The sequence below is a fragment of the Henckelia pumila genome, chromosome 3, assembly GCF_033568475.1.
Source record: "Henckelia pumila isolate YLH828 chromosome 3, ASM3356847v2, whole genome shotgun sequence".
NCBI lineage: Eukaryota > Viridiplantae > Streptophyta > Magnoliopsida > Lamiales > Gesneriaceae > Henckelia > Henckelia pumila.
This window is the reverse complement of record NC_133122.1, coordinates 38,658,625-38,686,459: the sequence shown is the minus strand read 5'-3', so window position 1 is coordinate 38,686,459 and position 27,835 is coordinate 38,658,625. Positions and strand designations below refer to the sequence as shown.

General features: G+C 36.4%; 4 protein-coding genes across 8 annotated transcripts; 2 read left to right on the top strand and 2 right to left on the bottom strand.

The window, feature by feature from the left end:
• The first annotated feature begins 2,515 nt into the window (after nt 1–2,515).
• Nucleotides 2,516–4,077, top strand: LOC140891403 (remorin 4.1). Its single transcript, XM_073299873.1, has 2 exons — nt 2,516–3,317; nt 3,639–4,077. Exons 1-2 carry the CDS (start codon nt 2,661–2,663, stop codon nt 3,828–3,830), a joined length of 849 nt encoding a protein of 282 aa, XP_073155974.1. The 5' UTR covers nt 2,516–2,660; the 3' UTR covers nt 3,831–4,077.
• A 1,727-nt stretch (nt 4,078–5,804) lies between these two features.
• Nucleotides 5,805–9,476, top strand: LOC140889035 (polyubiquitin 9). 5 transcript variants are annotated; one of them, XM_073296734.1, is made up of 6 exons: nt 5,805–6,097; nt 6,240–6,378; nt 7,395–7,434; nt 8,345–8,530; nt 8,639–8,678; nt 9,181–9,476. In XM_073296734.1, exons 3-6 carry the CDS (start codon nt 7,432–7,434, stop codon nt 9,264–9,266), a joined length of 315 nt encoding a protein of 104 aa, XP_073152835.1. In that variant the 5' UTR covers nt 5,805–6,097; nt 6,240–6,378; nt 7,395–7,431; the 3' UTR covers nt 9,267–9,476. The 5 variants fall into 5 exon arrangements, with proteins under 5 accessions (XP_073152835.1, XP_073152834.1, XP_073152832.1 ...); XM_073296733.1 differs by having other exon boundaries at nt 6,240–7,217; XM_073296731.1 differs by lacking the exon at nt 6,240–6,378.
• Nucleotides 9,477–17,485: 8,009 nt separating this feature from the next.
• LOC140888509 (uncharacterized) lies at nt 17,486–19,209 on the bottom strand. The gene is made up of 2 exons (XM_073296199.1): nt 18,646–19,209; nt 17,486–18,604 (listed from the first exon to the last, which is right to left on the bottom strand). The coding sequence occupies exons 1-2, from the start codon at nt 19,207–19,209 to the stop codon at nt 17,486–17,488; spliced, it is 1,683 nt and encodes a 560-aa protein (XP_073152300.1).
• Nucleotides 19,210–20,629: 1,420 nt separating this feature from the next.
• LOC140888508 (uncharacterized) lies at nt 20,630–21,745 on the bottom strand. The gene has a single exon (XM_073296197.1). It carries the CDS (start codon nt 21,743–21,745, stop codon nt 20,630–20,632), a length of 1,116 nt encoding a protein of 371 aa, XP_073152298.1.
• Nucleotides 21,746–27,835: the final 6,090 nt, after the last annotated feature.

Sequence of the window (27,835 nt, the reverse complement as noted above, 5' to 3'; positions counted from 1 at the left end):
ACCGAAAAAACCGAACCGACCGTATTTTGATTAAAATAGATTTTTATGAATATTGAGCCTTATTAATGGGCCTTTATTCTAACTTCTATGTTTTTTTTATTTACAAGATGTGAGCCTATTTTAATTAAATATGATTTTTATGAAACTCAATAGTCGCTTTCTTGTTTTAAATGAAGTTCATATTGTTAATTCTAATGAAATAATTTATGTTTTATTGTTATTAGTTCTTTATTATGTATTGCATGCATCAAGTGAGATATCATTTTAGTTCTTAAAAAAAATTTAGTATTAACTTTTTTATATTTTGATTTTGATTTTAGTTTTAAATTCATAATTATTTTAAACAATGCATACTTTTCTTTGTCTCTAAACTAATATTTGAATTCGCACAAAATCAATTTAATTCATTACTTAAACCGTATAAAACCGACCAAAAAAATCGGACCGTATCACCAAAAAACCGAACCGAACCATAATAAAATAGTTCGGTTTCGGACCAGAGATTTTTAAAACCGAAACCGAAAAAACCGAACCGTAGTAGAGTAAAATTGAACCAAACCGATCGATGCCCACCCCTAGATATGAGGGTGAGGGAGCAAGAAAGAATGGAGATAAAACAAGAAAATCGAATCATGGAAAAAAATATTAACGATCCAAGGCTCACTGACATTCAACGTCAGTACTACATGAAGATGCAAGAACAAATTCTTCGAAAAATATTCAATTAATAATTTATTTCAGTGCTATCTCATTTTATTTTATTCAGTTGTAATCTTTTTAAATTTATTTTCTTTTTTTTTATTTCTTGTGTTTTGTTACTGAGTGTAATTTTTATTTTGAGTGTTTTTATATTTCAAGTAATTTTTAAATTTTAATTATGTGTATTTTAAATTTATTATATTTTTGTTCAATTTTATTATATTTAAAGAAAAATATTAAATATAATAATAATAAAATAATAATATTTCAACATCACTACTACAACATCACCACACTATTGTAGAAACGTACAATGAAGTTATTAACGCTAACATCATTAAGCAATCAAGTTACCAATATCACCACACCAACTTCCTCACATCCTTGAACATGCTAAGCTGTTTGACAAAACAATTACCAAAAAAATTTAAAGATCTCATAAACTCTGAAAGAACTTATAATCTGTTTTCAAGAGCTTATAAGCTCTGTCAAACATCCTCATAGTCCAGTTTCCATATTTAATGTTTTCTTTTCAACTTTTTTACCAATTTGCTCATATTAAATTAATTTCATTAACTATTTGTATAATTTTTTTAACCTATTAAAATCTTCATTAAATAAGGCAAAACGAAATTTTTTTTAAATAAAATTTACATCTCTAAACTTTTTCTTAATAAACATGAAAAAACGCATAATCCTAAATAAATAGGACAGAAAGAGTAATATTTATTACTATCCCACTACTTCTATCTAATGATCACACCTCTTTTGTTTATACTATATTTTTAGATTTACTTTTGATACAATTTCATTCATTATATTTTAGATGAAAGCTTATTTGGAGGGGAGGCGAGACGAAATCCACTCCAAAAAGATGGAGTGAGTACCATTCAATAGTTTTGTATATATTTCCCAATGTAAAACAGCGAAATCTGACTTATCCATGTTTAATTCATTCTGACTTTTAAACATCAAACTAGTTTAAAACAAAAAACTGAAGCACCTTCAACGTATTTTCCTCCCATTACATCAACCTGGCTAATTGAGATAATCGAAGAAGAGAAAACCCAAGAATTGATATTTGAATATTCGTACACGTACACATCCACATCCACTATTTTTATTTAAAACCAATATAATGAAACAATCAATAATGTTGGTTGAATTCATTAAAACATTATTATCGAGTAAATAAGACGTGTGCATTAAGCAAACCCCAACCGTTGTAATCATACTAGCTTTGGTCGTACCAAACGTGTCCTTCTTCGATTTCGCAAACAAATTCAGCCCCATTGATCTTGGGACACGTTCTTTATTATCGAAAGGGATTCCACATTTTCTTTTGTTTTAACCAGCCACGTGTGCTATTCTCAGTCACTTCATACTTCTTTCATTGGCTCCTTCCCCAACAAAAATCTCTCAGCCGACAATTCCATATTTGCCACAACCCAATAATTTCTCCTTCTAAAAAAATAATGTATGTATAAATTTGATCCCTATACAATTGTGATGTCTTTCCTCGCGGAAAAAAAGTTTAAAATACTCTAGCTAGAACCGTCCAAGCTCGTATACACCTTTATTCGCTCACACTTACGAATGAACGATCTAATATAATAGTTGATTTAGACTTTAATACCATGTTGAAATTATAAACTCGAACTTAACACTACCGCATATATGTTAAAATTACGATAAGCGCAATTAAGCATTAGAGACTTTTTTATGTATGCAATCAATTATGGATACGTCTTCTCTAACTCCCACCGCATGCAAATGCCAACTCTTGGCTCATGGGCTACTTTAAACTCCATTAATTCTTCAATAATATTTGATTAAGACATTAATTAATGATTAACAACTTTTTGGCTTCCTTCCCCCCCTCATCTCCTATATTCTCCTCCCCACAAACTCACTCAGAAAACACACATTTACACGCACTACAAGATAACTAGTTAGCTAATATGTCGAGCAATCAACGAACCTTAGCCATCATGCCAAGAACTCAAGATGATCATGATACACTTCATGATCATCGAGATGATGATCGTGATGATCATGATGATGATGATGATAGATCGTCGCCCGTGATCAGAGAAATCCACGCCTTGACCCCGCCGCCTCCGCCGTCGCGGGCCCGACGTAACTGGGAAACGGGAAGCCATAGATCATCTGCCACCACTTCCATGGCTTCGTCGGAGATCAATTTCACCTCCATGAGCAGGGAGTTCAATGCTTTAGTCTTGGCTGGTTCCAATATCTCTTCGGAAAATGAGACGGGGAACTTGGGGAGGATTGGGGAGGAGCTGGAGGAAACCAACCCTTTGGCGATCGTGCCGGATATCAGTCCCCTGCAGTCTTCCGGAGGCGGAGGCGGTGGTGGTGGGGATAGAGTGTTGGCAGTTTCTGCAGCTGCGGATGATGGAGATTACGGCCGTATCGGCGGAGGTGCGGTGTCTGTGCAAAGTGTGAAGAAAGAGGAGGTTATGTCGAAGATCAGCGCGTGGCAGAATGCGAAGATTGCGAAGATTAACAATCGGTTTAAGCGGGAGGATGCTGTGATTAAAGGATGGGAGGGGGAGCAAGTTCAGAAAGCTACTTCTTGGATGAAGAAAGAAGAGGTACTTCTCAGATTAATGCATGCAGGGGACGGGGTCATTTACATCATGTTATTCTCTAAATTTGCAATAACAGTTCTTTTTCTAAACGACTTCTATGTTATATGGTTACATCCCTGGTGGTTAGTGTATTGTTATGTTCTTGCATATTTCTTGAAAAGTTGAAGATCATGTCAAAATCTTTTGGAAAAAGGTTAATTAAGCTTTGCTATAGATGGGCTCTTAAGTGTTCTGTTCTGTTCTGTCAAGCTTGAAAGAAACCAGATTCTATCTTGTTTTTCCCCTGTTTATGAGGTGATGAATTGGGATTTAATATTGTTACAGAGGAAACTAGAGGAGAAAAGAGCCAAGGCCCTGGAAAAGATGCAGAACGACATAGCACAAGCCCATAGGAAAGCAGAGGAAAGGAGAGCTTCGGCTGAGGCCAAGAGAGGAACCAAAGTGGCCAGGGTATTCGAAATCGCCAATCTCATGAAAGCCGTCGGGCGGCCTCCGGTCAAGCGATCTTTCTTTTGATATACAGATATATTGGCATGTCCATATCCATAAACAATGTGTATATAAAGATATTGTAAGGCATATCGATTGTGATCCAGGACCTTCAGCTAAATGGGATTCCTGGCACTTTTTCAACTTAAAAGGCTATTCCAAAGTAGTTCAGGTACTGTGGAATAATATCAGAGTACAAGTTAAAACTCTGTTTTGCATATTTTGAGATGTCAGTTTTGTGCCTTTGAGAAGTTCGAATATGTGTTCAGTTTCAGTGCTTTCTACTTTGCACTTTGCAGTGAGTAATCAAATCTCTATTTGAGCTTCTTGTTAGAATCAAATATATGTCACAATGAAAAATGTTGTATCTACGATAACATTAGGTTACACATTGTAATTTCGAAACTAACATATAAGTCAAGTGTGTAATGTTTATTGTCTAAGGACGGATCCAGGAATTAGAGTTGGGGTGAGCTTGAATTTAATGTGATAAATTATATATTATTACAAGAAAATGTAATATATATATATATATATATATATATATGACCAAAAAATCTTTATTATATTATTAAAAAATATAAAATTTATTTTTAAGCAAATGTGTTTGTTGCTTTGCGATTTTAGTCATCTATGTTGTCATATTTCAATTTTAGTCTGTCGGCTTTGTTTTTTTGCAATTTTAGTCTTTTTTCGACTTTATAATGAAATGAAAACACTGCAGTGTTGATGTGTATAGTGTCACACCAGCAATTCCCATAAAAAAAAAACTAGAATTGCCAAAAATTAAAAAATTTGGAGAAAAAGTAAAATTTGATAACATGAGGTTGTGCGCTAGAATTAAGATGATGGGCTTGGTTTCGGCTGTGAAAAAGGTGAGTTTTAGTAGACTAAATAAAAAACATACATAGTTAATAACAAAAATTTGGGGTGAGCTACAATCTATGACTGACCTAAGCTAAATCCGTCTTTGACTCTGTCACCGTTAAAGCCTCACGATTTGTTCTACACAAGAGTAGAGTGTACATATCAAATTTTTAATTGACAAGTATTTTTTGCCATCTTACTTCAATATAGCATCGAACTCATGGTTATTGGAGTGTGTTTATATTATTGTACCATTAGAGGTCTTAGCCTCGTTATCTTATTTTTTAATAACGCCCAAATTCACCATTTGAAAAAACAAGAAGACCAAAGCATATTTATTGATCGAGAAGATAAATCACTCCAAGAAAATAGAAGACAAATTTGGTGAGTTTTGAAAGAAGAAGAATATTAAGTGAACTTTTTAGTTATGCGCAAAATTGGGATTTTTTTTTTTTTTTTCTGTTATCAACCATTCAAAAAATATTGGTTTAACTTGTCAAAAAAAGAAGGAAAAAAAATTGGTTTAAGCTTTCTATAAATTGAAGTGGTGTGTATGTTTAGAGCCTCATACTCATACTATAATTTCTGAACGGGATTTAAATGATTTTTATATAAAAAATATCAATATTTTCATAAATAGGATATGAAATTGGATCGATCAAATATAAGTTTATTGAATTCATGATATGTTTATTTGAAATAAATTGGGTAATATTTATTTTTTTAAATTTAATACTTCATAGAATTTTTAGAAAATTGAAATTCTAAAATAAAAAATTGAACAGGGTCATGCTATCTGATTTTTTTTAAAATTTAATACTTCATAGAATTGTTAGAAAATTGAAATTTTAAAATAAAAAATTGAAGTTCTAAAATTAAAATTAACATTAAAATTAAAGGTCATACAATGTGTATATGAGAATTATACATTAAATTATAAATTATATTCAAAATTATAAAATTATTTAATTAAAATTTTTAATATCTTTAAAAGATTTCTTTCAAATAAAAATACAATAATAATTTTGTAATTTCAAGTTAACCTTAATTAAAAGTCTAAAAATGATATTTACCGTATTCTCCTAAATATTAAAAGGTAATTAAATATCTGTTGGAGATTTTTAACAGCTAGAAGTGAAGCGCAGCTGGCAGCAGCTGCTCCGGCGAAGAAACCTAACCCAGAGTTCCCATTTTCCGTTTCACCTGCGAGCCGCCGCCGCCGCCGCACCACGTTCCCCACTCCTCCAAGACCGGCGACCACCGCATTCCTCGCCAGAAAGCAGGAATAGAGAAACGGGAAGAAAAAACCTGCAAAGCGGAGATTTTAAGCTTTTTATTTGGACTTCTATTTTTCTTCGATCCAACGCTGAATCAATTAATTGGAATCAATACGCTGATCCCCGAGATTTCTTAAGCCTGAAAACGGTGTAAGTCCTAGCCTTGGATTATTTTCCGTAATTTCTAGCGTGTGTGTGTGTGTTTTTTTTTTTGGTAGTTTTTTTAACTTTCATTGTTTCAGCCTCTGAAACCCATTCCTTTGCGTATGAATTTATGAGAAGTTTTTTTTAGGATCGTAGTAGAGTGCGGATATGAGTTGGGAAATGGCAGGGTTTCTGGAGTCCGGTTGAAACGCTCCTGCTGCAGCGAGAAGCCCTGCTGTGCAGTCCAGAAGGGCTGCTGTCCAACTTATTTCCGATCTGTTAAACTGGTAAAATAGGTCTTGAAACATGATAAAATTCTTTTGCCAGGTGTTGTATGAAGCTCCAAAGTCCTTGACAAGAACTGAGCGAAAATTCATGGGTTTTTTTATTGGAAAAAATGAAATAAAGCACCCGGACTTGTTTCTGCCGAAAAATTGATTTCCCTTAAAATTTTCACCCTTTTAAAATATTTTAATTTTACTTTTTTTAATAATATAAGATTAAGTTTTCTCCTGTGGCTTTACATTTTTATTTATCATGAGATTTAGAGCCAAATTTAGGTGATTTTATGTCGAATAAAGTGATTTTTAAATTTATTAAATTCGTTGAGTATAAGCCATTTCAGGTGATTCTTGGAAGGTCAAGTGTTTGGAAAATTTCCAAGTATTAATTAACTAAAAGAAGGTTCATTTACTTAGAAAATTGGTAAACAAATTCTTTAATTTGAGTAGTCTGGAAATAAAGTGAAAAATAGAAATTATGGGACAAGTTCTTAGTTATGTTGTACCACGATTTTATGAATTAGTGAAACATACTCAAAGAATTAACCGGTTCCGATTCAAGTTTTAAGGAAAAGACATTGTATGAGTCTATGAAACTTGCTATTTAAGAATTTGGCAGCTTCTTGGATTCAGCATGTTAGCGTGCGGTTGTGTGGTTAATGTGCTATTTCTCTATCTGCTCGAAAGTTATGAGGTAATGGGTGTGGCCTATGGCATTCTTTACGGTGCACAGGCTGCACCTTTGTCAATCTTTGCATTCATGGCTTGTACAGAGTTATGTCATCCAAGGATTATTATTTGTGAATGATTGGGACTGTTGGTTAAGCATTTCATCCTTGTGTCAGGTATATGGACTGTATTTCAAATATTATGTGTTGAGGTTTTGTATGACTTTTCAAACCCAATATGCATCGAATGTCTGCAATTTACGAGAATCATGTTTAATTTGCATGTTATGCTATGCTATGTCATATCTAGCATATGTTTATGTACTAATCTAGTTGATTTTATGGCGTGTTTAGGTGAAAAACAAGGATACAAGTAATAGAAGTCACCAAAATGGTAGGTGGTGAAAATGTTAACGATCCCAAATATGTTGTTTAGTTCATTGATTTTCGTATGTTTGATTAGGGCCTTGCTTTGAATTCATGGATCATGTGATTAAGGATTCTTAGGTTGTGTTTGGATGAAAGGACTGAGTTTATTTGAGGATTTGAAATGTATGGATTTCAAATCACTAGGTTGAATAGTATATTTTAAATTGAAATAAAAAAATATACTTTGGCAACACAGAAGATTTCTAATCCTTCATTTTAATTTTTAGCCAAATGAATTTGAGATATGGATTCGAAATCCAATCCACCCAAATGCTCCGGTTCAAATGCAACCTCAGTATATTTAAGTGGTTTATTTTACAATACGACAGAGGACTTGTCTCTTTGCAATCATTTTATTTCATGATTTATGCTTTATTTGCAGACTGGAAATTTAAGCTTTATTTTCTTAGATTTTAGAAATTTTTTATCAATCTATGGATTTTATATCACAACTCTAATACAAATAGTAGCTTCTGCATGCATGTTTATTAATGTGGGGACCAATGGCCCTGCTCTGCAATTTCGGTGTATTTTTCATGTCAAGATTTACAAAATAAAAAGTGGAACGGATAGATGTGATTTCTTTAGTTACTGAGAAAAGAGGATGGAATGATACTGAAATTTCTTGTTATGGATATAAGCGATTGAAGATTGCTCTCAGCGCTCGTATACTTTAAAGTGGGTAGTTGGTTGGTTATGATGATTTCTCTCTCAATCTTATTAAGTAACTTTAATTGATATAGTCATTTGATTACAGTAAAGTAAATATCACTGTCATTATATCTTGGGATAAACTGTGTTGCCTCATGGATTTTAGTTTCCAGCAGCTGTTGATTTAAGCTAACAGTTTGCAACTTTGATTACTTTATCACAAGGCAATGTATATCCGTGTTAAACGTGAAAAGGCAACTTACTTCTTGCAATGCGTTCCAAGTGAGACGATTCTACAAATCAAGGAGAAGTTGCAAGAACTCATTGATAAGCCAGCCAACCATCAAAGATTGATATTAATGTCAAATCAGGAAGTGTTGGATGATTCAAAATCCTTGGCAGATCAAAAGGTTGTACCATATATTTTTTTTTTCGAAAAAAAAATTTGAAGTCAATTTGTGATTTATTTTACTTTAGCCTGGAACCTAAAGCGTCCCTCATTTCTTTATGTCTTTCAGGTTGAAAATGATGCCGTCGTTGCCCTGACCCTGAGAAAAGGTTCTCTAATTTCCATAGATTTGCTTTCTTTTAGAACATGAAAACATAACTTAACTTATTACATTGTTAGTGAGTAAATCATAGACCATTTATTTTGTATTTTCATGTCAGCTTTATATTTCTTCCGTGATGAGGATATAAACTATGAAAATAAATATGCATCTAAGCGTGAGGAGGGATTTGTTATTGTGGCTAAGAAATGATCATAGATGATGGATATCTAACTGATCAAAATCTTTTATTGTCATTGTAGTAATCTCCACGAGAGTAAATTCTGCATGTACATGATGAAAATTGTGAAAGGAAGATTCCCATAAATTGTCTCGAGTCTAGAAACCAAGAGAGTAGCCATCCTATCTCTTCATCAGCTTAGGCTTCTTATATATATATATATATTTATTCACATACAACATAAAATCCGTCTAATATCTGCTGCTGTGTATTCTTATATTTGTATTGTTCAACTCTTGCATCACTTGATTTATTTACCTGTGCTTTTCAGATGATAACGAGTTCGAGGATGTAAATATCGTGAGGCCAAATGATTTCTACCAGTCCCGTGACTCGGAAGGTAGTTCTAATTGGTGAATCCAGAATCGAATAAGAAACAACTGCCATCCGTTGCATTGTAGTTGCCATTATTTTTGCAGTATGCTTGAACTGCTTCTGGTAACATCAAATTTGAGCGGCTCAATTGATGAGGTTGTATTTGAATGGACGAACTTCGATTGAATAGAGAGATTTGATTTGATAATGAATTTGAATCTTGGTCTTTAAAGTATACTCTCTTTTTTCTTTTTTTCTTTTTTATAATTTTTTTTTATCAGTCAATAAAGAATATTACTCAATCAAAACAGATAGATGGGTAATACACTGGCCAACCAAGTGCTTGAGACATCCACTTCCACAAGCATCTTAGAATATGCAAATCTCCGGGTCATTGAATTTTCACCTACTTGCCCCGCTTTGTTTGGTCATGATGAACCAAAGGAATAATAATCATAGTAGGAACATAAAATTAATTTTATTATTGCAAGCTGGGGTGAAAAATATATCTAACATTATACGCTCCAAGTGAAGTATATTAATCATGTGAAAACCAATCCAAGAAGTAATTACAAAAATGCGGGGAAAAGTACATTTTTAATTCTTATACTTTCACATCAAAACGTTTTTGATCTTTAAACATTTCAAAGCAATATTTTTAGTCCTTAAACTTAGCAAATTGCAACACAATTAGTCCTTATAATTTTTTTATGGTTGAATATATGTTTGAGGACCAATTTATTACATTTTTAAATTATAGGGACCTAAATAAATAAATAAAGCATGAAAAATAAAGACCACAAATAATCACATATCTTCAACATAAACAATTTTTTTGAGTAACATATATATTTTCTTTTGTAATGTTATTATATGTAAATAAAATTTATTATGATTTTTTATTTAAACAAAAAATATCTACTTTAAAATATGAAGTTTTTGCATAAAAATAATCGAATATATTTTCAAAATTAAAATATCTGATAAATGTTTTAATAAGCACATTTCTTAATGTGTTTTCTAATGATTTTTTAAAATAAAATTTATTCAATATCTTTGATACTAAATAACTGATTTGATATCAAATCTAATTAATTATACTTTTATTTAATAATAAGATACGAACTAGATAAATTTTATTTTTTTAAGATATCAAATATAAATATGTAATATATATAATTTTATGTTTGTAAATATTAAAAATTAATAATAAATTACAAAGAATTAAAAAATACATATGGTATAAAAATTAATCTTGAAACTCTATTTTAATTTTAGTTTTTTAAAATATTTTTTTTTCAATTTGAATATAAAGATAAAACATAAAAAATATTTTTTAAGAAATGAGATCAGTTTCATTTACAATTTTTATGTTTTATCTTTTCAAAATATTTTATTATTAATTTTATTCATTTTAGTGCCTAAAATTTAATAATATCATAAATTAGTTCTGACAAATATATTTAACTAAAAAATAAATGACAAGGACTAATTTTGTTATAATTTTTAAAGTTTATGCACTAAAATTGTTGTGTTGAAATGTTTAGATACCAAAAATGTTTTGATATGAAAGTAAGAGGACTAAAAATGTATTTTTTCAAAAAATGTGCACTTTGAAATTTGAATAATATTCATTGTGAATTACCTTAATACAAACTGATAACGTAATTGTGGGAAGATCAATATTGTCATCATTTATTGTTCTTCTCTCATTAAATTAAAGCAATATTAATAAACATCTTTGTATAGGTATGTATATCAAGAAGTAATTAATGCCAAGGAAATTTAAAACTTGTATAAATTGAACCCAAAAGCAAGAAAGAAAAAAAAAAAAAAAAAAAAAGCCAAAAAAGAAAAGATGGCAAGAATAATATTGGTAACCTTAGTTTTGTTCCTCTCATGCCACAACTTGTTGGGAGAAAACGGATTTGAGTCTGATAGACGCTTATATGTTCGAATCCACAGAAGAATACGAGACGCAGGTAATCTTCCACCCCTCAAGTGGAGTCCGGAGCTGGCTAACATATCGGCGACAGTCGATACACAGAGAGAAGGAAACATCGATGGCAAGTTTTGGTTAAGTCAATATTACAAATGCAACGATAGGTTTGAACCTAGAGTCATAGAAGAAGCCATCGAAAGTTTCCGCCGCGCAAAGGAATCGCACCACCAGCTGTTTTGGCCACGGACCACACACTTTGCGTGCCATACTAGCGGTGGATGGGGCGGGACATGCGGTATACAAGATTATACCGTGCATGTTGTTTGTTTGTATCAGCCACCGGTACCTGCCCCATAGTTTAAAAATTAAATTAAGGTGGGATCTAGGAGACCCTCTTTTTTGAAAATAAAATATATATAAAAAAAAAATATACACTTCTTTTTTAGAATTTCCTCCAATAATTATAAGTTAATATCTTATTCCCTCTGAGTGATTGAGGTCTATATATTAATAATAAATTTGCTCATAAAGTTTTTGGTTTCCGTTTGATGGAATAACAATTTTTTTTTCCCACGTTATGAGATATTGGAAAAAAGTTTATGTGCAGTTGCATGCTCTCCTCATGTAGTATATATGAAAGAAATTAACAAGTAAAATAAAGGTCTTGAAAATATAATATATTTAAGAATAATTTTTTGCTCGACGACTTTTGGGTTTCTTAAACTTTGAGGTATATTTTCCCCCAAGTTCAAGTGATTATTTTTCTTGTAAAATCTTTCTTTTTTAAAAAAAAAATCATTCTCGTAAATCTATACCATATATTGATGATGTCGGAATTTTACCTCGGGTTCGGTCTGGTAGAATGGATCCTCCAAATCCTTTAGAAAGCAGGTCGGGTCGGGTCGGGTATCACCTAGTTCTGAACAAGCAACAGCTAGGTCAAGGGGCGCCGAAAGTGTTTTCGGCGTGACCCCTCCGATGCCTAAGTCAGTGTCTTGAAGGCAGATGGTATGATTAATGCAAAAACGAGAGAGTATGGGTGCGTAAGTGCACGTGAATGCGTAATGAATAATGAGCAGTGAATAATGAATAATAAAACCATAACAGTACCTGTATTTATAGGAAAAAATAGAGTAAGTTACCTAGTCGAATTATAACATGTCCTGAAGTAAGACTCTTCATTCATTGGTCCGTTTTTGAGTTTATCCATATCTCATTCATATCTGTGCAATGGTCAAGCTTATCTCCAACATAACCGAGCCCTATATAAATTAGGAAACATACCAAGCCCATTAGACCCTAGCTCGAATCGGCCCAATATACCCCAGCTCGGGTCAGTCCATTAGACCCCAGCTCGGGTCGGTCCATTAGACAACAACTCGGGTTACCCTGTTAACTTCAGCCCAGGCCTGTACATGCCCTACCCTGTAAGAATTTGGGCTTATCCTTTATAAATAATAACCCCATAATTGGGCCAACCCTTATAAATCCATAATTAACGGATTCGGATTAAAATAATTTCATGGGGTATCAATAGTACCACCCCGACTGGTCTAAAAAAAGAATGAGTTTAGACCAATAATGTAGTTCTGACCCCGTACCACACAGACTTTATGCAAACAGCCCAGACTTGAATTCACCTAATGTGTTTCTTTGGATGGTCCAGATCAGAATCCGCGTGATGTGCTTTTAATGGACGGCTCAGATGCCTCAGGGCGGTTCATCTCCCGAAGCCTAAGTGGCCCTGATTTGTCCCGTCCCGAACCGTAAATCCAAATAACCATCAACGGCTTAGATCATTTCACTACTCCTATAAATAGGTCAGTAAAAATTCTGAATTTTTTACTTTTCACTCACATACTGTTACGCTATCAAAATTTCGAGAGCTCTCCCGACCTGGACTCTCTGTGCCCAACCTGCCTGTATTGTTTCCGAGCTACACCCACCGCAACCCTTCTATTTGTAAGTTCTACATCCCTTTCTTTAGGTTGGTTAATATGTCATCTCCGGATGAAACTTCTGTTAGAGAAATAGTAGAATTTGTTGAAACACCCCTCTCTTCCTCTGACAACCCCGAGCCCTCCGATTCTAATAATCCAAGCTCAAAGCTGGATTTATCGGAGACCCGAGAGGAAAAATTAAAGCGGCTGCACAAACTCAGGTCGGATGAAGCCCGATTAGCTGCTAAGGGAAAACCATGGTTCGAGGTACTGGCTTCCCACTTAAGTCCAGACCTGGGTCCCTTCATAAGGGAGAGATCAAGCATGCCTGATGCTTATGATCTCATAATCCCTAGCCGTAAAGACCGAGCTCACAAACCACCCCCTAACTATTTAAGCTTCAGTCTAGATCAAGTAAAGATGGGCTTAAGATTTCCCCTCCCGAGCTGTGTGTCACACTTGTGTCAATACTTTTGCGTGTGTCCCAGTCAATTATCCCCAAACTCTTTTAGCTCAATTCTATCCTTAGGTGTCCTCTTTTGTTTCTTCCGAATTCCGCTAGACATAGGAAATTTTACCTATTTTCTACAAATTAAGAAAACCGTCCCGGGCCGCTTTTATATTTCCATGCGACCCGAATACCCTTTTTTGAAGGGCAAGCCTAGCTCGCACAAGGGTTGGACAAATAGGTATTTTTTTGTTAAACCTAATCAGCACTGGGAATGTCGATCGAACTGGGCCATGAATTTCACAACCCCCGAACCCCCAGCTCTACCTACTCATGACTTCACTAATTTCATCAACACCATGTCTGCTCAAACCTTTGATATCGAGAGCCTAATCGGGGATGATCTGCTCTGCCATTATGGCTTCAGTGGGAAAGGAGAGAATATCGTAGGGGATGTAGGTAGTATCCCTGTACCCATACTACCTTTATTTAATTATTTTTTCAATTTATTTGATTGTTACTTTTATTTGTTCAGACGACAGGATCAGATCTGCAGCCATGCCTGCTAATTTCAGAGCTGCCTTAAAGAATCTAAAGAGGAAGAAAACCGAAGATGAGGTCGGTACTCATCTTGAGCCCCCTCCTGTCGAGCCATCCAAGAAGAAAAACTCAAAGGCCAAGGATCATCACAGCGCTAGTGCGTCCGAGCTTCAGCAACCACCCCCTGTCTCCTCTTCCCGAGCTCGTGGCAAAGAAGCGGTAGTGGAGTTCGAATCCATACCTGATACTGAGCCTAAAGGAATGCCTAATATTCTCGGGGTCCCTGATATGTCATTTTTCTCAAAGCCTGACCCTCAAGGGTGCCTGGGCATAATGCAGAACTTGATTTCCCGCTCTGACCTAAAGATCCTACAAGTGGTGCCCAACTTGGAAGACGAACAAAACTTCGCCATGGCAACTCTGCAGGTACGTTGCGATTTTTCTAACTTAATTTATATACTGAACTGCCTTTGACCGAGCTAGCCTTTATCCCTTATATTTTCACAGGCTTTAGCTTGGGGAGGGGAAATTACTAGCCGAGCCTTCAAAACTCGGGAGGAACATGCCTTGAACCAAGAAGCTTTTGTGGCTCGGATATCTGAACTCACGCGGAAGACCCGTGAGATGAAAAAAGAATACGAAGCAGAACAGGCCGAGCTGAGAGCGGAAACTGAATCGAGCCGAGCTGCCCTGGGAGCTGCTAATACCAAAATTTCCGAGCTGGAGGTGGAGAAGATTGAGCTGGAGAGTAAAGTGCGGGCCTTGAACAAAGAACTTGAAGTTGCCAAAGAGCTCGGGAAAAAAGAGTTCCTGAACTCCTTGGATTTTGCTAATGCCGTAGCCGAGAAAGCGGCCACCTTTTTCGACGAGGGTTTCAAGGGATGTCTAGCCCAGTTCAGGGCTAATGGATATTCGGAGGCCGAGCACCCCGCCACTTTCCTGGATTGTTCCAAAGCTCTCGATGACATGCCAGAAGAAGATTCTGAGGAGGCCGAACCAGAAAAAACCTCAGAGCCCGAACAGAGCTCTAACCCCCAAGACGCCCCCGCCCCTTGATTTTTGTATGAACACTTGTTTAAAAACATGATCTAATTGGTAGACCCTGCGTGGTCATCTATTTTTGTTGTTGCCCAGGTCGGGCTGATACAATACTTTGCTAGTCTAAATGTTTTTTGACCAGCTCGGGTTTTTTAATATAAATATGCTTACTATAAATGCAAATAACAGTCACGACGCCAATTTTTACCAAGTGTAAAAAGTTACCGACCCGACCTATATGTGACCGGACTGACCAAGTGAGTCATAACTTAATTTTGAAGACATGACCTTACCTATGCCTGAACCGAGTTAAAAGTTTAGGCGGGAACTCATGAAATGCAACTTATTAAATTCCCGACCTATATACACCCGGATTGGCCGAATAACAAAAGGTAAGTTCCACTTATTTTAAATTTGTGAGGGTTCGGGTGGAATCATGGAGATTGAAACCCCCTTTAGATTTGTTACCGTGGGTTTTTAACCAGTCCTGCCTGATCACTTAATAAGCTTAATGAATGTTCCACTTATTTTAAATTTGTGAGGGTTCGGGTGGAATCCTGGAGATTGAAACCCCCTTTAGATTTGTTACCGTGGGTTTTTTAACCAGTCCTGCCTGATCATTTAATAAGCTTAATGAATTTGGTATGACAGACATGCTTGTCTTTGAATTATCCTGATGGGGTCCCTAAATGCCAGTCATGCCTGGGCTTTTAGTTCTACTGATGTGGTCCTTGAATGCTAGACCTGCCTGATCTTTTAGTTTCATTGATGTGGTCCTTGAATGCCAGACCTGCCTGAGTTTTTAGTTCCATTGATGTGGTCCTTGAATGCCAGACCTGCCTGGGCTTTTAGTTCCACTGATGTGGTCCTTGAATGCCAGACCTGCCTGATCTTTTAGTTCCACTGATGTGGTCCTTGAATGCCAGACCTGCCTGGGCTTTTAGTTCCACTGATGTGGTCCTTGAATGCCAGACTTGCCTGGGCTTTTAGTTCCACTGATTTGGTCCTTGAATGCCAGACCTGCCTGGGCTTTTAGTTCCACTGATGTGGTCCTTGAATGCCAGATCTGCCTGGGCTTTTAGTTCCACTGATGTGGTCCTTGAATGCCAGACCTGTCTGGGCTTTTAGTTCCACTGATGTGGTCCTTGAATGCCAGACATGTCTGGGCTTTTAGTTCCACTGATGTGGTCCTTGAATGCCAGACCTGCCTGGGCTTTTAGTTCCACTGATGTGGTCCTTGAATGCCAGACCTGCCTGGGCTTTTAGTTCCACTGATGTGGTCCTTGAATGCCAGACCTGCCTGGGCTTTTATAAAGAATGTTCAAGAAATACTAAGTGCTATAAAACAGAATTGACTCTTTCTACGACATTGTTGTAAAACAAAATTGACACTAAACAGGACTGATCCTAACTTAAGCAAAACAGGACTGACTATTTAATAACATAAATAACGCCAAAAGACCAACTGGTTAAGGACCAGCCTAGTGATCTATAAAAACCTGATGAAACCCGAGCGGGGCTACTAAGGATAGTATTTTTTCAAGTGCTGAGCATTCCATGGCCTTTTACCCTTCTTGCCTTGAGCATCTTCCAGATAATATGCTGCTATTCCAGCTTTTGCTATTACTTTGAAGGGGCCTTCATACTTAGCCTCTAGCTTTCCTCTCTCCCCGGGATTGTGTATCTTTCGCATAACCAGGTCTCCCTCCTGGAAAACCTTCGGATATACTATTTTATTGTAGGCCTGGGTCATTCTTTTGCGATAGGCTGCGAGCCTAATTGCAGCTCGGGACCTGTGCTCCTCAAGTAGGTCCAAATCCATTGTTCAAAGTTCTTGATTGTTTGCCCCGTATGCCATTATCCTAGCACTCTCTTGTCCAATTTCCGCTGGGAGAACTGCCTCAGTCCCGTACACCATGCTGAAAAGAGTTTCACCCGTACCGGATTGAGTTGTAGTTCGGTAAGACCATAATACAGAAGGGATTTCGTCTGCCCACTTACCCTTAGCTGCATCCAGTCGTGTTTTAAGAGCTTGAACAATCGTCCTGTTAGTAACTTCGACCTGTCCATTCCCTTGCGGGTATGCCACAGAGGTGAAAACTTGTTCGATCTTCATTTTTTGACACCATGCTTGAACTTTAGATCCACAGAACTGTCTCCCATTGTCTGATGCCAACCTGCGAGGGATCCCGAAACGGCATACTATATTTTTCCATAGAAAATTGAGCACCTCGTTCTCTGTAATTTTGGCTAAGGGCTCGGTTTCAACCCATTTGGAAAAATAATCGACTGCGACCAACAAAAATTTTCTTTGCCCTGTGCTAACAGGGAATGGCCCTACAATATCCATCCCTCATTGATCAAAAGGACAAGCGGCCACCACTGCCTTCATGTATTCTGCAGGTCTCCATTGTAGGTTAGCATGTCTCTGGCAATTATAACAAGAATTAACCAGATCTGCTGAGTCTTTCGGCATGGTTGGCCAGAAGAATCCTTCCAGAAGTGCTTTTCGAGCTAGGGCCAGACTGCCCAGGTGACTGCCACAAGACCCTTCATGAATTTCTCGTAAGACATAATTGGGCTCATCAGGACCCAAACATTTTAACAAAGGCTGAGAGAAAGATCGTTTAAACAGAATTTTATCGATCATGACAAAGCGGAGAGCCCTTCTCTTAACTTCCTTTGCTTTCTTATTATCACTTGGTGATTCTTTCTTGATTAGATATTTGTGCATATCATATCGCCAGTCTCCTTCCGGTACCTGAGCTATAATATCATCCAGAGTTTCTAGTTGCGAAACAAGTTCCCAACCTGCAACAATGGGATCAGATCGGTCACTCAGAGCACTGGCTAAGCGGGCCAAGTGGTCTGCCTTAATATTTTCAGCCCGGGGGATGAGCTCTAAGTTCAACTCGGTGAACCCTTCTTTGGCTTTGTCTAATGCTTTGATATACCTCAACATCTTCCCATCTTTACATTCAAATCTCTCGTTGCTCTGTTGGATTGCTAATTGGGAATCGGAATACAGATTAGCTCGGGAGATGCCCAAGTTTCGTGCTGCTTTGAGCCCAAGCAATAATGCCTCATATTCCGCTTCATTGTTTGAGGCTTTGAAGTCTAACCTGATTGAAATATTAGTTTCTTCCCCCCAATGTGAGATGATCACAATTCCAGCTCCGCACCCGGACTGACATGATGACCCATCTACGAAAATCTTCCATAACTCTTCTTGTTCTAGTTGTACTGTCTCCGCCAAGAAATCAGCTAGGGCTTGAGCTTTTATGGCTGTCCGGGGCTCGAATTTGATGTCATACTCACTCAGCTCTGTAATCCATCTGATAAGTCTCCCTGATGCGTCTGGATTAGCTGCAATTTTTCCCAGAACGCTGTTGGTGAGCACAGTGATGGGGTGTGACAAAAAATAAGGACACAATTTTCTCGCAGTGATAACTAAAGCTAAGGCTAGTTTTTCCTGCGTTAAATAGTTGAGTTCAGCTCCCTTCAAGGACTCACAAAGTACACAGGCTGATGATTTATTCCGTCCTTCCTGACTAGGACTGAACTGGCTGCTCGGTTGGTCACCGCCAGATATAAGAACAATTCTTCCCCTTGGATAGGCTTATTTAACACAGGCAATTGCTTTAAGTAAGCCCTCAAGTCCTGGAAGGCTTTTTCACTTTCCTCATTCCATTCAAAATGTTTCGTCTTTCGTAACGCCTTAAAGAAAGGGAGGCTTTTATCTGCTGACCTACTTATAAATCGGGCCAGTGCTGTAATTCTACCTGTTAGCCTCTGTACTTCCTGTATGTTCTTGGGGAAGCTCATAGAAATAATGGCTTGGACTTTTTCGGGATTAGCTTCGATTCCCCTTCTTGTAACCATGTAACCAAGAAACTTTCTAGCTCGGAGTCCGAAAGTACACTTGCTGGGGTTTAGCTTAAGCTGATAGCGCTTCAAAGTCTGAAAAGTTTGAGTTAGGTTGGTAATGAACTGGTCCGTAGTTCGGGTCTTGACCAGGATATCATCTACATAGACCTCGATATTTTTGCCGATTTGCTGCTCAAATACTTTGTCCATCAACCTTTAGTATGTAGCCCCAGCATTTTTTAGCCCAAACGGCATGACCACGTAACAATATGTTCCTGTTGACGTCACAAAACTCACTTTATCCTTGTCCTGTTTAGCTAGTGGGATTTGATGATATCCTTGATATGCATCCAAGAAGCTGAGCAGCTCGTGACTTGCTGTTGAATCAACAAGTTGATAAATTCTGGGCAACGGGTAACAATCCTTTGGGCATGCCTTGTTCAGATCCCGAAAATCTACACACATACGCCATTTACCAGAAGATTTTGGCACCAGAACTATATTAGACAACCAGGTCGGGAAATATATTTCCTCAATATGTCCAGCTCTGAGTAATTCGTCTACTTGTTCTTTTATTACCGCATCTTTTTCAGGACCGAAGTGCCGTTTCTTTTGAATAATAGGGCGACAACCCTTTATTACATTGAGCTGGTGTTCTGCCACTTCTCGATGTACCCCTACTAGGTCGGAAACTGACCATGCAAAAACATCCTTATTTTTTTCCAAGCATTCCAGTAGCAGTTGTTTCAATCGTGTTTCAAGGGTGCGAGCAATTTTTACCACTCCAGAGGGAGGTGAAATCAGGATTTTCTCAATTTCTTCTTCAGTAGTGACAGATGTGTCCTATATCAAGTTGATTTTTTTCATGCCAGAAAGCCCAGGTCTGTCAATATTATAAGTCCTGGCCATTTTTTGCTCTATTCTGACTTCCTCCACATAACATTTGCGAGCTATAATTTGATCCCCTTGTACTTCACCGACCTCGTTTCCCACCGGGAATTTTATTTTCTGATGCAGGGCTGACGCAACTGCCATGAAAGTGGTCATGGAAGGTCTGCCTAATATGACATTGTAGGCAGATGGAGCATCAACAATAATGAAACTCACAATCCTGGTTTTGCGGATGTTGCTCTTACCCAGAGTTAGGGGTAAATGCACCAACCCCACAGGTCGGATAGCATGACCTGTGAAACCAAAGAGTGATGTTACGACTGGCTCTATCTTGTATTTCCCCAAGTCCATTTGATTTATTGCTTCCTGAAATAGGACGTTGACAGAGCTTCCTGAAATCCATGAATATCCGGGTTACATCATAATTTGCGACCATGGCCCTTATCACCAGTGCATCATTATGGTTGTTAGAAATCCCTTTTAGATCTTCCGGCCCAAAAGAGAGGGTCGGGCCATTGTGGACAATTTGATTGTCGATCTCCATATTTACTAATTTTCTACTATTCGTTTTCCTAGCTCGGTTGGAATCTCCATCAGTTGGGCCTCCCGAAATCATGTTGATAATTCCTCGAGCAGGCGGAGCTGGTCTTTGATTAGCCCAGTCATCCCTGGGCTGGTCTTGCTTGGGTTGGTTAAAATTTTCATGTGGAGGACCAGTCCTGGCTCTTTGTCTTGACCTTCATCCCTGTCCCCTGTTCGGGCGATACCCCTCTTGACGGGTCAATATATTTTTCAACTCAGAATGTTGCTGTATTATCCTTTTGATTTCTTGATCTAATTGACGACAATCCTCCGGAGTATGCCCATATTCATTGTGAAAGTTACAATATTTATCTGATTCCCTGTTTCGAGGTCCCTTCTCAGCCCAGGGAGGCCTCTGTGTGAGTCTCCGATCGTCACAAATTTGTAGAGCTCGGACTTTGTTCATGCATAAAGGAGTGAAAGCGGTGAATTCTCCCAATAATGTGGGTCGGAATGGTTGTCCCATCCCTGAATTACTACTCGGAACCCTATTGTTCTTTGGACTTTTTGGTCGTTCCCTCTTCATAGCTGCCCGCGAAACCTGTATTTCTTCCATGTTGACATATTTTTCAGCCCGGGCGAGTAATTCCTCGTATATTTCTGGCGCCTTTTTTATTAAAGATTTAAGAAAATCCTTTGTATCCAGCCCTTGCATGAAGGCACTGATGAGTAGGTCTGTCGTAGCCGTGGGTACCTTGAGGGCCAAGGCGCTGAACCTGCGGATATAGGCTCTCAGATTTTCATGTTCCCGTTGCTTGATTGCAAAAAGGCTGAAAGTAGTGGTAGGATGCTTTTTGCTGCTAGCAAAGTGATACAAAAAGGATTTGCTAAAATCCTTGAATTCCTTGATCTCCCTTGGGCGTAGCATATTAAACCATTGTTGGGCCGGTCCTATGAGAGTAGTAAGGAAAGCCCTACACTTGATCTGATCAGAATATTTATGCAACAGAGCTGCATTCTCAAAGCGTGCCAAATGGTCTTCAGGATCCCCTTTGCCATCATACTCCCCAACATGAGGCAATTTGAACTGCTTGGGGAGGTCGGCGTCCAATATCTCCTGAGTAAAAGGAATGTTTCTTGTTGTGGTAGCTAGGTACCCGGCCTGCTTTTTCCTTAACTGCTCCATCTCCTCCTTCAACTTTCTGATTTCATCGAGATGGGCATTATGATCAATGTGCGGTGGATTGGCCCCCGCTCTTTCTGCAAAAGCCCTCTGAACAGCCTGAGCTATTAGTACCTCTAAATTTGGGTGATCTCCATTCTGATTAGCCATCGAAACTCTTTTTCTTCAATTTTCCACAGACGGCGCCAATTGATGATGTCGGAATTTTACCTCGGGTTCGGTCTGGTAGAATGGATCCTCCAAATCCTTTAGAAAGCAGGTCGGGTCGGGTATCACCTAGTTCTGCACAAGCAACAGCTAGGTCAAGGGGCGCCGAAAGTGTTTTCGGCGTGACCCCTCCGATGCCTAAGTCAGTGTCTTGAAGGCAGAGGGTATGATTAATGCAAAAACGAGAGAGTATGGGTGCGTAAGTGCACGTGAATGCGTAATGAATAATGAGTGGTGAATAATGAATAATAAAACCATAACAGTACCTGTATTTATAGGGGAAAATAGAGTAAGTTACCTAGTCGAATTATAACATGTCCTGAAGTAGGACTCTTCATTCATTGGTCCGTTTTTGAGTTTATCCATATCTCATTCATATCTGTGCAATAGTCAAACTTATCTCCAACATAACCGAGTCCTATATAAATTAGGAAACATACCAAGCCCATTAGACCCTAGCTCGAATCGGACCAATATACCCCAGCTCGGGTCAGTCCATTAGACCCCAGCTCGGGTCGGTCCATTAGACAACAACTCGGGTTACCCTGTTAGCTTCAGCCCAGGCCTGTACATGCCCTACCCTGTAAGAATTTGGGCTTATCCTTTATAAATAATAATTCCATAATTGGGTCAACCCTTATAAACCTATAATTAACGGGTTCGGGTTAAAATAATTTCATGGGGTATCAATATATATTATTAAATTTCTAATACTCTTGAAAATTATAGATCCAATAGTTAATTATCAACATTCAATATTATTTTAGATTTTTTGGTATGTCTACAAAATAATTTGTGGTTAACATATAACAAATTCCATTAAAATAAACATGGTAGACATGTCATCTTTGTTGAGATAGACATAACATAAAAGAAAAGGAGAAACTCATCATATTTATACCAAATCAAAAAAAAAAAAAAATTAACGCACATTTTTGTAATTTTTATTCACAGTTTTATCATTTCTTTATTATTTCAAGATATTCTAATTTATTTATTTGTTTATCTCTTGTGTATTAATTCGTGGTTTTAAAATATTTTGAACGATAATTTCATAATCGATTAAAGTAATGGTAAGTTAGATCCTACCTATATATAGACACTATCTTGACATAGATCTAACGATGGATATTTACCAATAAATGTGGGGTTCATTATTTTTTATTGGACCCAGCATGTATTGATAAATGAGTACCCTTAGATCTATCATGAAATAATCACGACTTGCTCAAAATTACACATATTACACATAATTTATGAACATTTTATTTCAAAATTAATTATTACCATTAATTAAATTAGTATTTGATTAATACATCATATATACATGCATGTATGCACTAATATATTGACAATAACTCAATAAGTGCTTCAAATATAGTTTCACAATTTTTGGAATTAGTAACAAATATTCATCAATTACAGAAAGGTAATTTCCAATAACATAATTTTTAAGATTTAACGTTTAGCATGCATACAATTCATGTCCTCTGATATAACATAATTAGATCAATGAATTTATTTAAATATATATATTTTTTTGGCGTAAGATGTCAATAAATGAAAACTAGACTGGTTGAAAATTACACACAGTTTATCAACATTTCGTCGTGTCGATTTCGTACTATCCTTTAACGATAATCCAAAATAAAAAATTCAATTTACTAAAATGTCGGAATATCCATGAACGACATCAAATAAATAGATAATAATAAAAGTTACTGAAAATTTATGATATATTTTCATAATCTTTTCAAATTACCGAAAATCCGAGTAATTTTTGGAGATTTGGATGACCGTTTATTACTCGTACGAGTCCAACTTCATGAGTTGTTACCTATATCACTAAGTAAAGAGAGTGACGCGGTGATTGATTGGAAAAGTGAGTATTTACCAAGGAAAGAACCAATATTATGTAATATGGAGAGCTATTTTGTATGTTTTCATAATTAAATAGGTTAAAAATTCTTTCATTGCATTATTATATTATATTTCATAATTATATTTTAAAAAGAAAAAGAAAAACACTTTTGTAAAACAATTTCATGTTTGATTAAGAAATTTATTTTTGATTCTTATTTTGCTTGCATAGTTGACTATGTCATCCAAATGTATCATTTAAATCTTTTTTCCTCGTTCAAAAATTATCAACTAAGAGTGATCAGAAGTAAAATTCTAAAAAACGCAAAACATTATAAAACATCGAGATAAAATTTATACATTTATAAGTTTAAACATGTTTAATACAAAATGAAACGTGAAAAAATGTTTTAAGTTTTTACTTAAAGTTTAATTGTCTCTTACCAATATATAGGATAAATAGCACACACACATATATATACTAAATTTAATAATAACACACAATTTCACAAAATTTTAAAAGCAAAAAAATAACAAATTGTAATTTTTGCTGGTGTTTATAGCTAAACCACATAAAAATTTTTAAGAACGCATAAGACAAGACTTTTGAAGAAAACGTTTTGAGAAATATATGACCGGTTGTATTTCTTTGATTTTGAAGAAAATTATTTTATTTTGAGATTTTTAATATTCATATAAAATTATTAACAAAATAAATTTATCTATTTTTTTTAAAAAAACACGTGTTATCTCAATGAAAGACGTTTAATGACGTTTAATATGGTTAAATTAGAGTTGACTGTTTTATTTTCATTTTTACCTGAATGTTGACATTTTCATCACGTTCAATCCCGTTTTTCAGAACACTGATCATAAGTCAATTGGGTTGTCAACTAAAGTCCTTACTTTATTGGTGTCAATGCGAATTGATAATAAGTATGATGTTCGGAAAGATATCAAAATGCAGATTCTGAAAACGCAATAAATGATGTATGCGAAACTGAAAGAACAAAATATACTGCAAGAATGACATACTTAGAAGTTTATAGATGTTTGGAGATTTCAATAACTCTTACTGCACCACTTCTTTCTCCTCGAAAGAATATCACTAATTAAAAGACTTTGAATTACAATAAACTAGCAAAACTCACTTTGAGACCAGGATTTACACACAATAGCTTATCTGATCAAAACTCCTAGCTACAACACAACGAATCAGTTTTCGACTAAATGAAATATATGAATATTACAACTCGATTGTACAAGCATGTACAAGATGATCCTACAATGATCGAATGATATATGATAATATGTGCTTCAAGTTTTTGATCAGTTTTCGCTAAGTGATTTTAAAGCTTTGGAATTGATTGCTTAGAATGCGAGTTCACGAATGATGAATGATATATGAGAATGTGTGCTTCGAGTTTTTGATCAGTTTCAGTAGTGCTTTGAAAGATTTGGAATCGACTGCTTAGAATGCGAGTTCACGAATGATGAATGATATCTGAGAATGTGTGCTTCGAGTTTTTGATCAGTTTTTGCTAAGTTCTTTGAAAACTTTGGAATCGACTGCTTAGAATGCGAGTTCACGAATGATGAGCTAGAGCAAAAAAAATCAATCAAACTACTTAGTTATATACTTGCGTGCCAGTAGTGAACCGTCCCATTGATATGTGTGTTTTAGTTGCATATTTTAATGAAGTTTTACTGTCGTTTAGCATGCATTTATTTAGTTGATTTAAGTATTTTGTTTATATTTCATGCATCATGTCTACATAACATGCTCCCGGATTTATTGTGTAGGAAACATCATTTTATGAAGAAAGTTTGGAGTGCAAAAGAATTGAAGAAGAGAAGCAAATAAAGAAGATGGAAAAGTAGAGCGCTTCGTTAGAGCTGTTAACGAACAACTCTACCCAACAGCTCTAACGAAGCGCCCTTGAAGGAGTGCTATCGCTCTAACGAAGGGCTCTTACTGTAGAAAGGAAGGAAAGAAAGGCTGATGCGCATTGATGATTTGGAGCGCAATCGCGCTTGTGGTTAGCGCATAGGAGAGTGCAAACGCGCAAGAAAGATGTTGTTTGCGCTTGAAGCAGCGCAATCGTGCTAGAGGATTGTGGTCTGCGCTGCTGTGTTATTGCGCAAGAGTAAAAGCTCCGCTCGATCGGGTGTTCTTTACCGATCGAACGGGCCACTTGAGATTTGCGGGACAGAAAGTTGGTGAAATTCTCTCGCTCGATCCACTGACTTTGTCCGATCGAGCGGGAGCTGCGCAGAATAAAAAAATAGAATTTTGGATTTTTAAACTCTTATTTTGCGGGCTTTATTTCGTGGGCTTTTCAAAGCAATATAAATACATAATCTTTAGAACGCAGAAAGGGGGGTTGGACACAGAGAGAGACTGGGACGGCTGAAGCAGAGAGAATTCTTCAAGTTGGCTAGGTTTTATCTTTCTTATTCTTAGATTAAATTTTTTTTAGTACTTGGTTGAGGGAGACAGAACCCTTGATTTTATTTAATTTGTGAGATTCAGATCTTATTTGTTTAATTCAATTTGAGTATCAAGAGTTGTTCTGATTTATTTCATGCTTGTGTGTTTGATTATTAGATTGATCACTTGATAATTTTTTCGTACAATCTACCGCTAAATTAGAATTCAAATCCGTAATTGTTTGAATAATCTAATTTGTGAAGTAACTGCGTTTAATATTTTTTGCTGTTGAATTTATTAATTCATAGGAACAACAATTGACTAGGCTAAATACAACCGCTGGTGTTTGTGTTGTCTAGATTCATCAGTTTTACTCATATGAATACTACCTTAGATTTAAATCTAGATCGCTGGTATTTGGGTTGATTTATTAGTAAGGGTTAATCTAGAACACTGGTGTCTAGTTAACTAAAATTAAGGTGAAACAGGAATTAAATTTCCACTGATGAATATTCAATGTGAATTAATTATTTTTAGGGAATCGATGATCGAATGAATAATTTCAAGGATGTAGTCGACCGATACCAAGTTTCGTTAGTTTATTGATCTTTCTTATTTTAATTCTTGCATAGTAGTTATTAAAATCCAAAAATCCCCTTTTATTTATTTCCAGTATTTTTAAGAACACAAATAAATTTCACTTTCCTCGTGGGAACAATCCCTACTCTCGCTACTACATGTTTATTTAGTTAATTTGAGTTGGGTTAGTTTGGCCGCGACACGACTAAGCGCTACCAAATTTTGGCGCCGTTGCCGGGAAAATGCGTTTAATTTATTTGTGTTTTTTTTGTTTTGTTTTGTTTTTTATTTTTATTATTCCTCCTAGTGCTTACTCTGGTTTGTTCGTGCGTGCAGGTGAATCTTTGAAAGAAGAAGAATTTTCATACGACCGAGAGATAGAAAGAATTTTGCATTGGCGAAGGGGTATCCTTGCGGTGTGATACTTCGAGATGTCAAATCGAAAAGTATTAGCAAGTTTTATCCAGCAACACGGAGAGCCATTCTACGCAGCATGGAAGAGATTCAAAGATTTGGAAACCATATTCCGGTATCATGATTTTTCTAGCTATTATCTTCTTACATATTTTTTTAATGGTTTGGATGCAGTGACAAGAAAATGGGTAATTGATGGAGCTTTCACAACCGGTATATCAATATTTTGCCGAGATGCTGAAACCATGAGACACCTGTTGGATGATATGGCAGAGTTTGACTATTACCGGTATTCGCAATCTCAATACCCGGATTTTATAGACCAACCATTTGAGCTTCAAAAGGAGGAGGGAAGTTGTTCGCAATTGATCTTACATCCGCTGGAGGATATCATGAGCAAGCTTGTGGCATCGACTGTGGAAACTGTAGAAGATCTAAAAAATTTTAGATGTCACCTTGTGGAGAAAATGGAGAATATCAAGAGATCAATCTGCCATGAACACGAAGAACAGGAAGTGAAGCAAGATACACAAGCAGTGACCAACCCGATTTGGTTCGATGATGATGACTCAGAGAACCAGGACTGAGAGTGCGAATCAATTCCTACTTCTTATTGAACCGCAGTCGGAAGATATTCTGGAAGAAATAGCGTATGATGGAAATTTGTTGCCACTCGAGTTTGAGGATGACGGAATTCAAGAGTCTATCGATTTGAGCTCATCGATAGTATTATCATACACACATCCCCA

Coding starts and splice junctions, on each gene's coding strand:
- LOC140889035 (XM_073296731.1), top strand. Junction 8,531..8,638: donor AATCCTTGGCAGATCAAAAG/GTTGTACCATAT, acceptor TATGTCTTTCAG/GTTGAAAATGATGCCGTCGT. Junction 8,679..9,180: donor TGCCCTGACCCTGAGAAAAG/GTTCTCTAATTT, acceptor TGTGCTTTTCAG/ATGATAACGAGTTCGAGGAT.
- LOC140891403 (XM_073299873.1), top strand. CDS start 2,661: ATGTCGAGCAATCAACGAACCTTAGCCATCATGCCAAGAACTCAAGAT. Junction 3,318..3,638: donor CTTGGATGAAGAAAGAAGAG/GTACTTCTCAGA, acceptor ATATTGTTACAG/AGGAAACTAGAGGAGAAAAG.
- LOC140888508 (XM_073296197.1), bottom strand. CDS start 21,745: ATGGCTAATCAGAATGGAGATCACCCAAATTTAGAGGTACTAATAGCT.
- LOC140888509 (XM_073296199.1), bottom strand. CDS start 19,209: ATGGACAAAGTATTTGAGCAGCAAATCGGCAAAAATATCGAGGTCTAT. Junction 18,605..18,645: donor ATCATCAGCCTGTGTACTTT/GTGAGTCCTTGA, acceptor TATTTAACGCAG/GAAAAACTAGCCTTAGCTTT.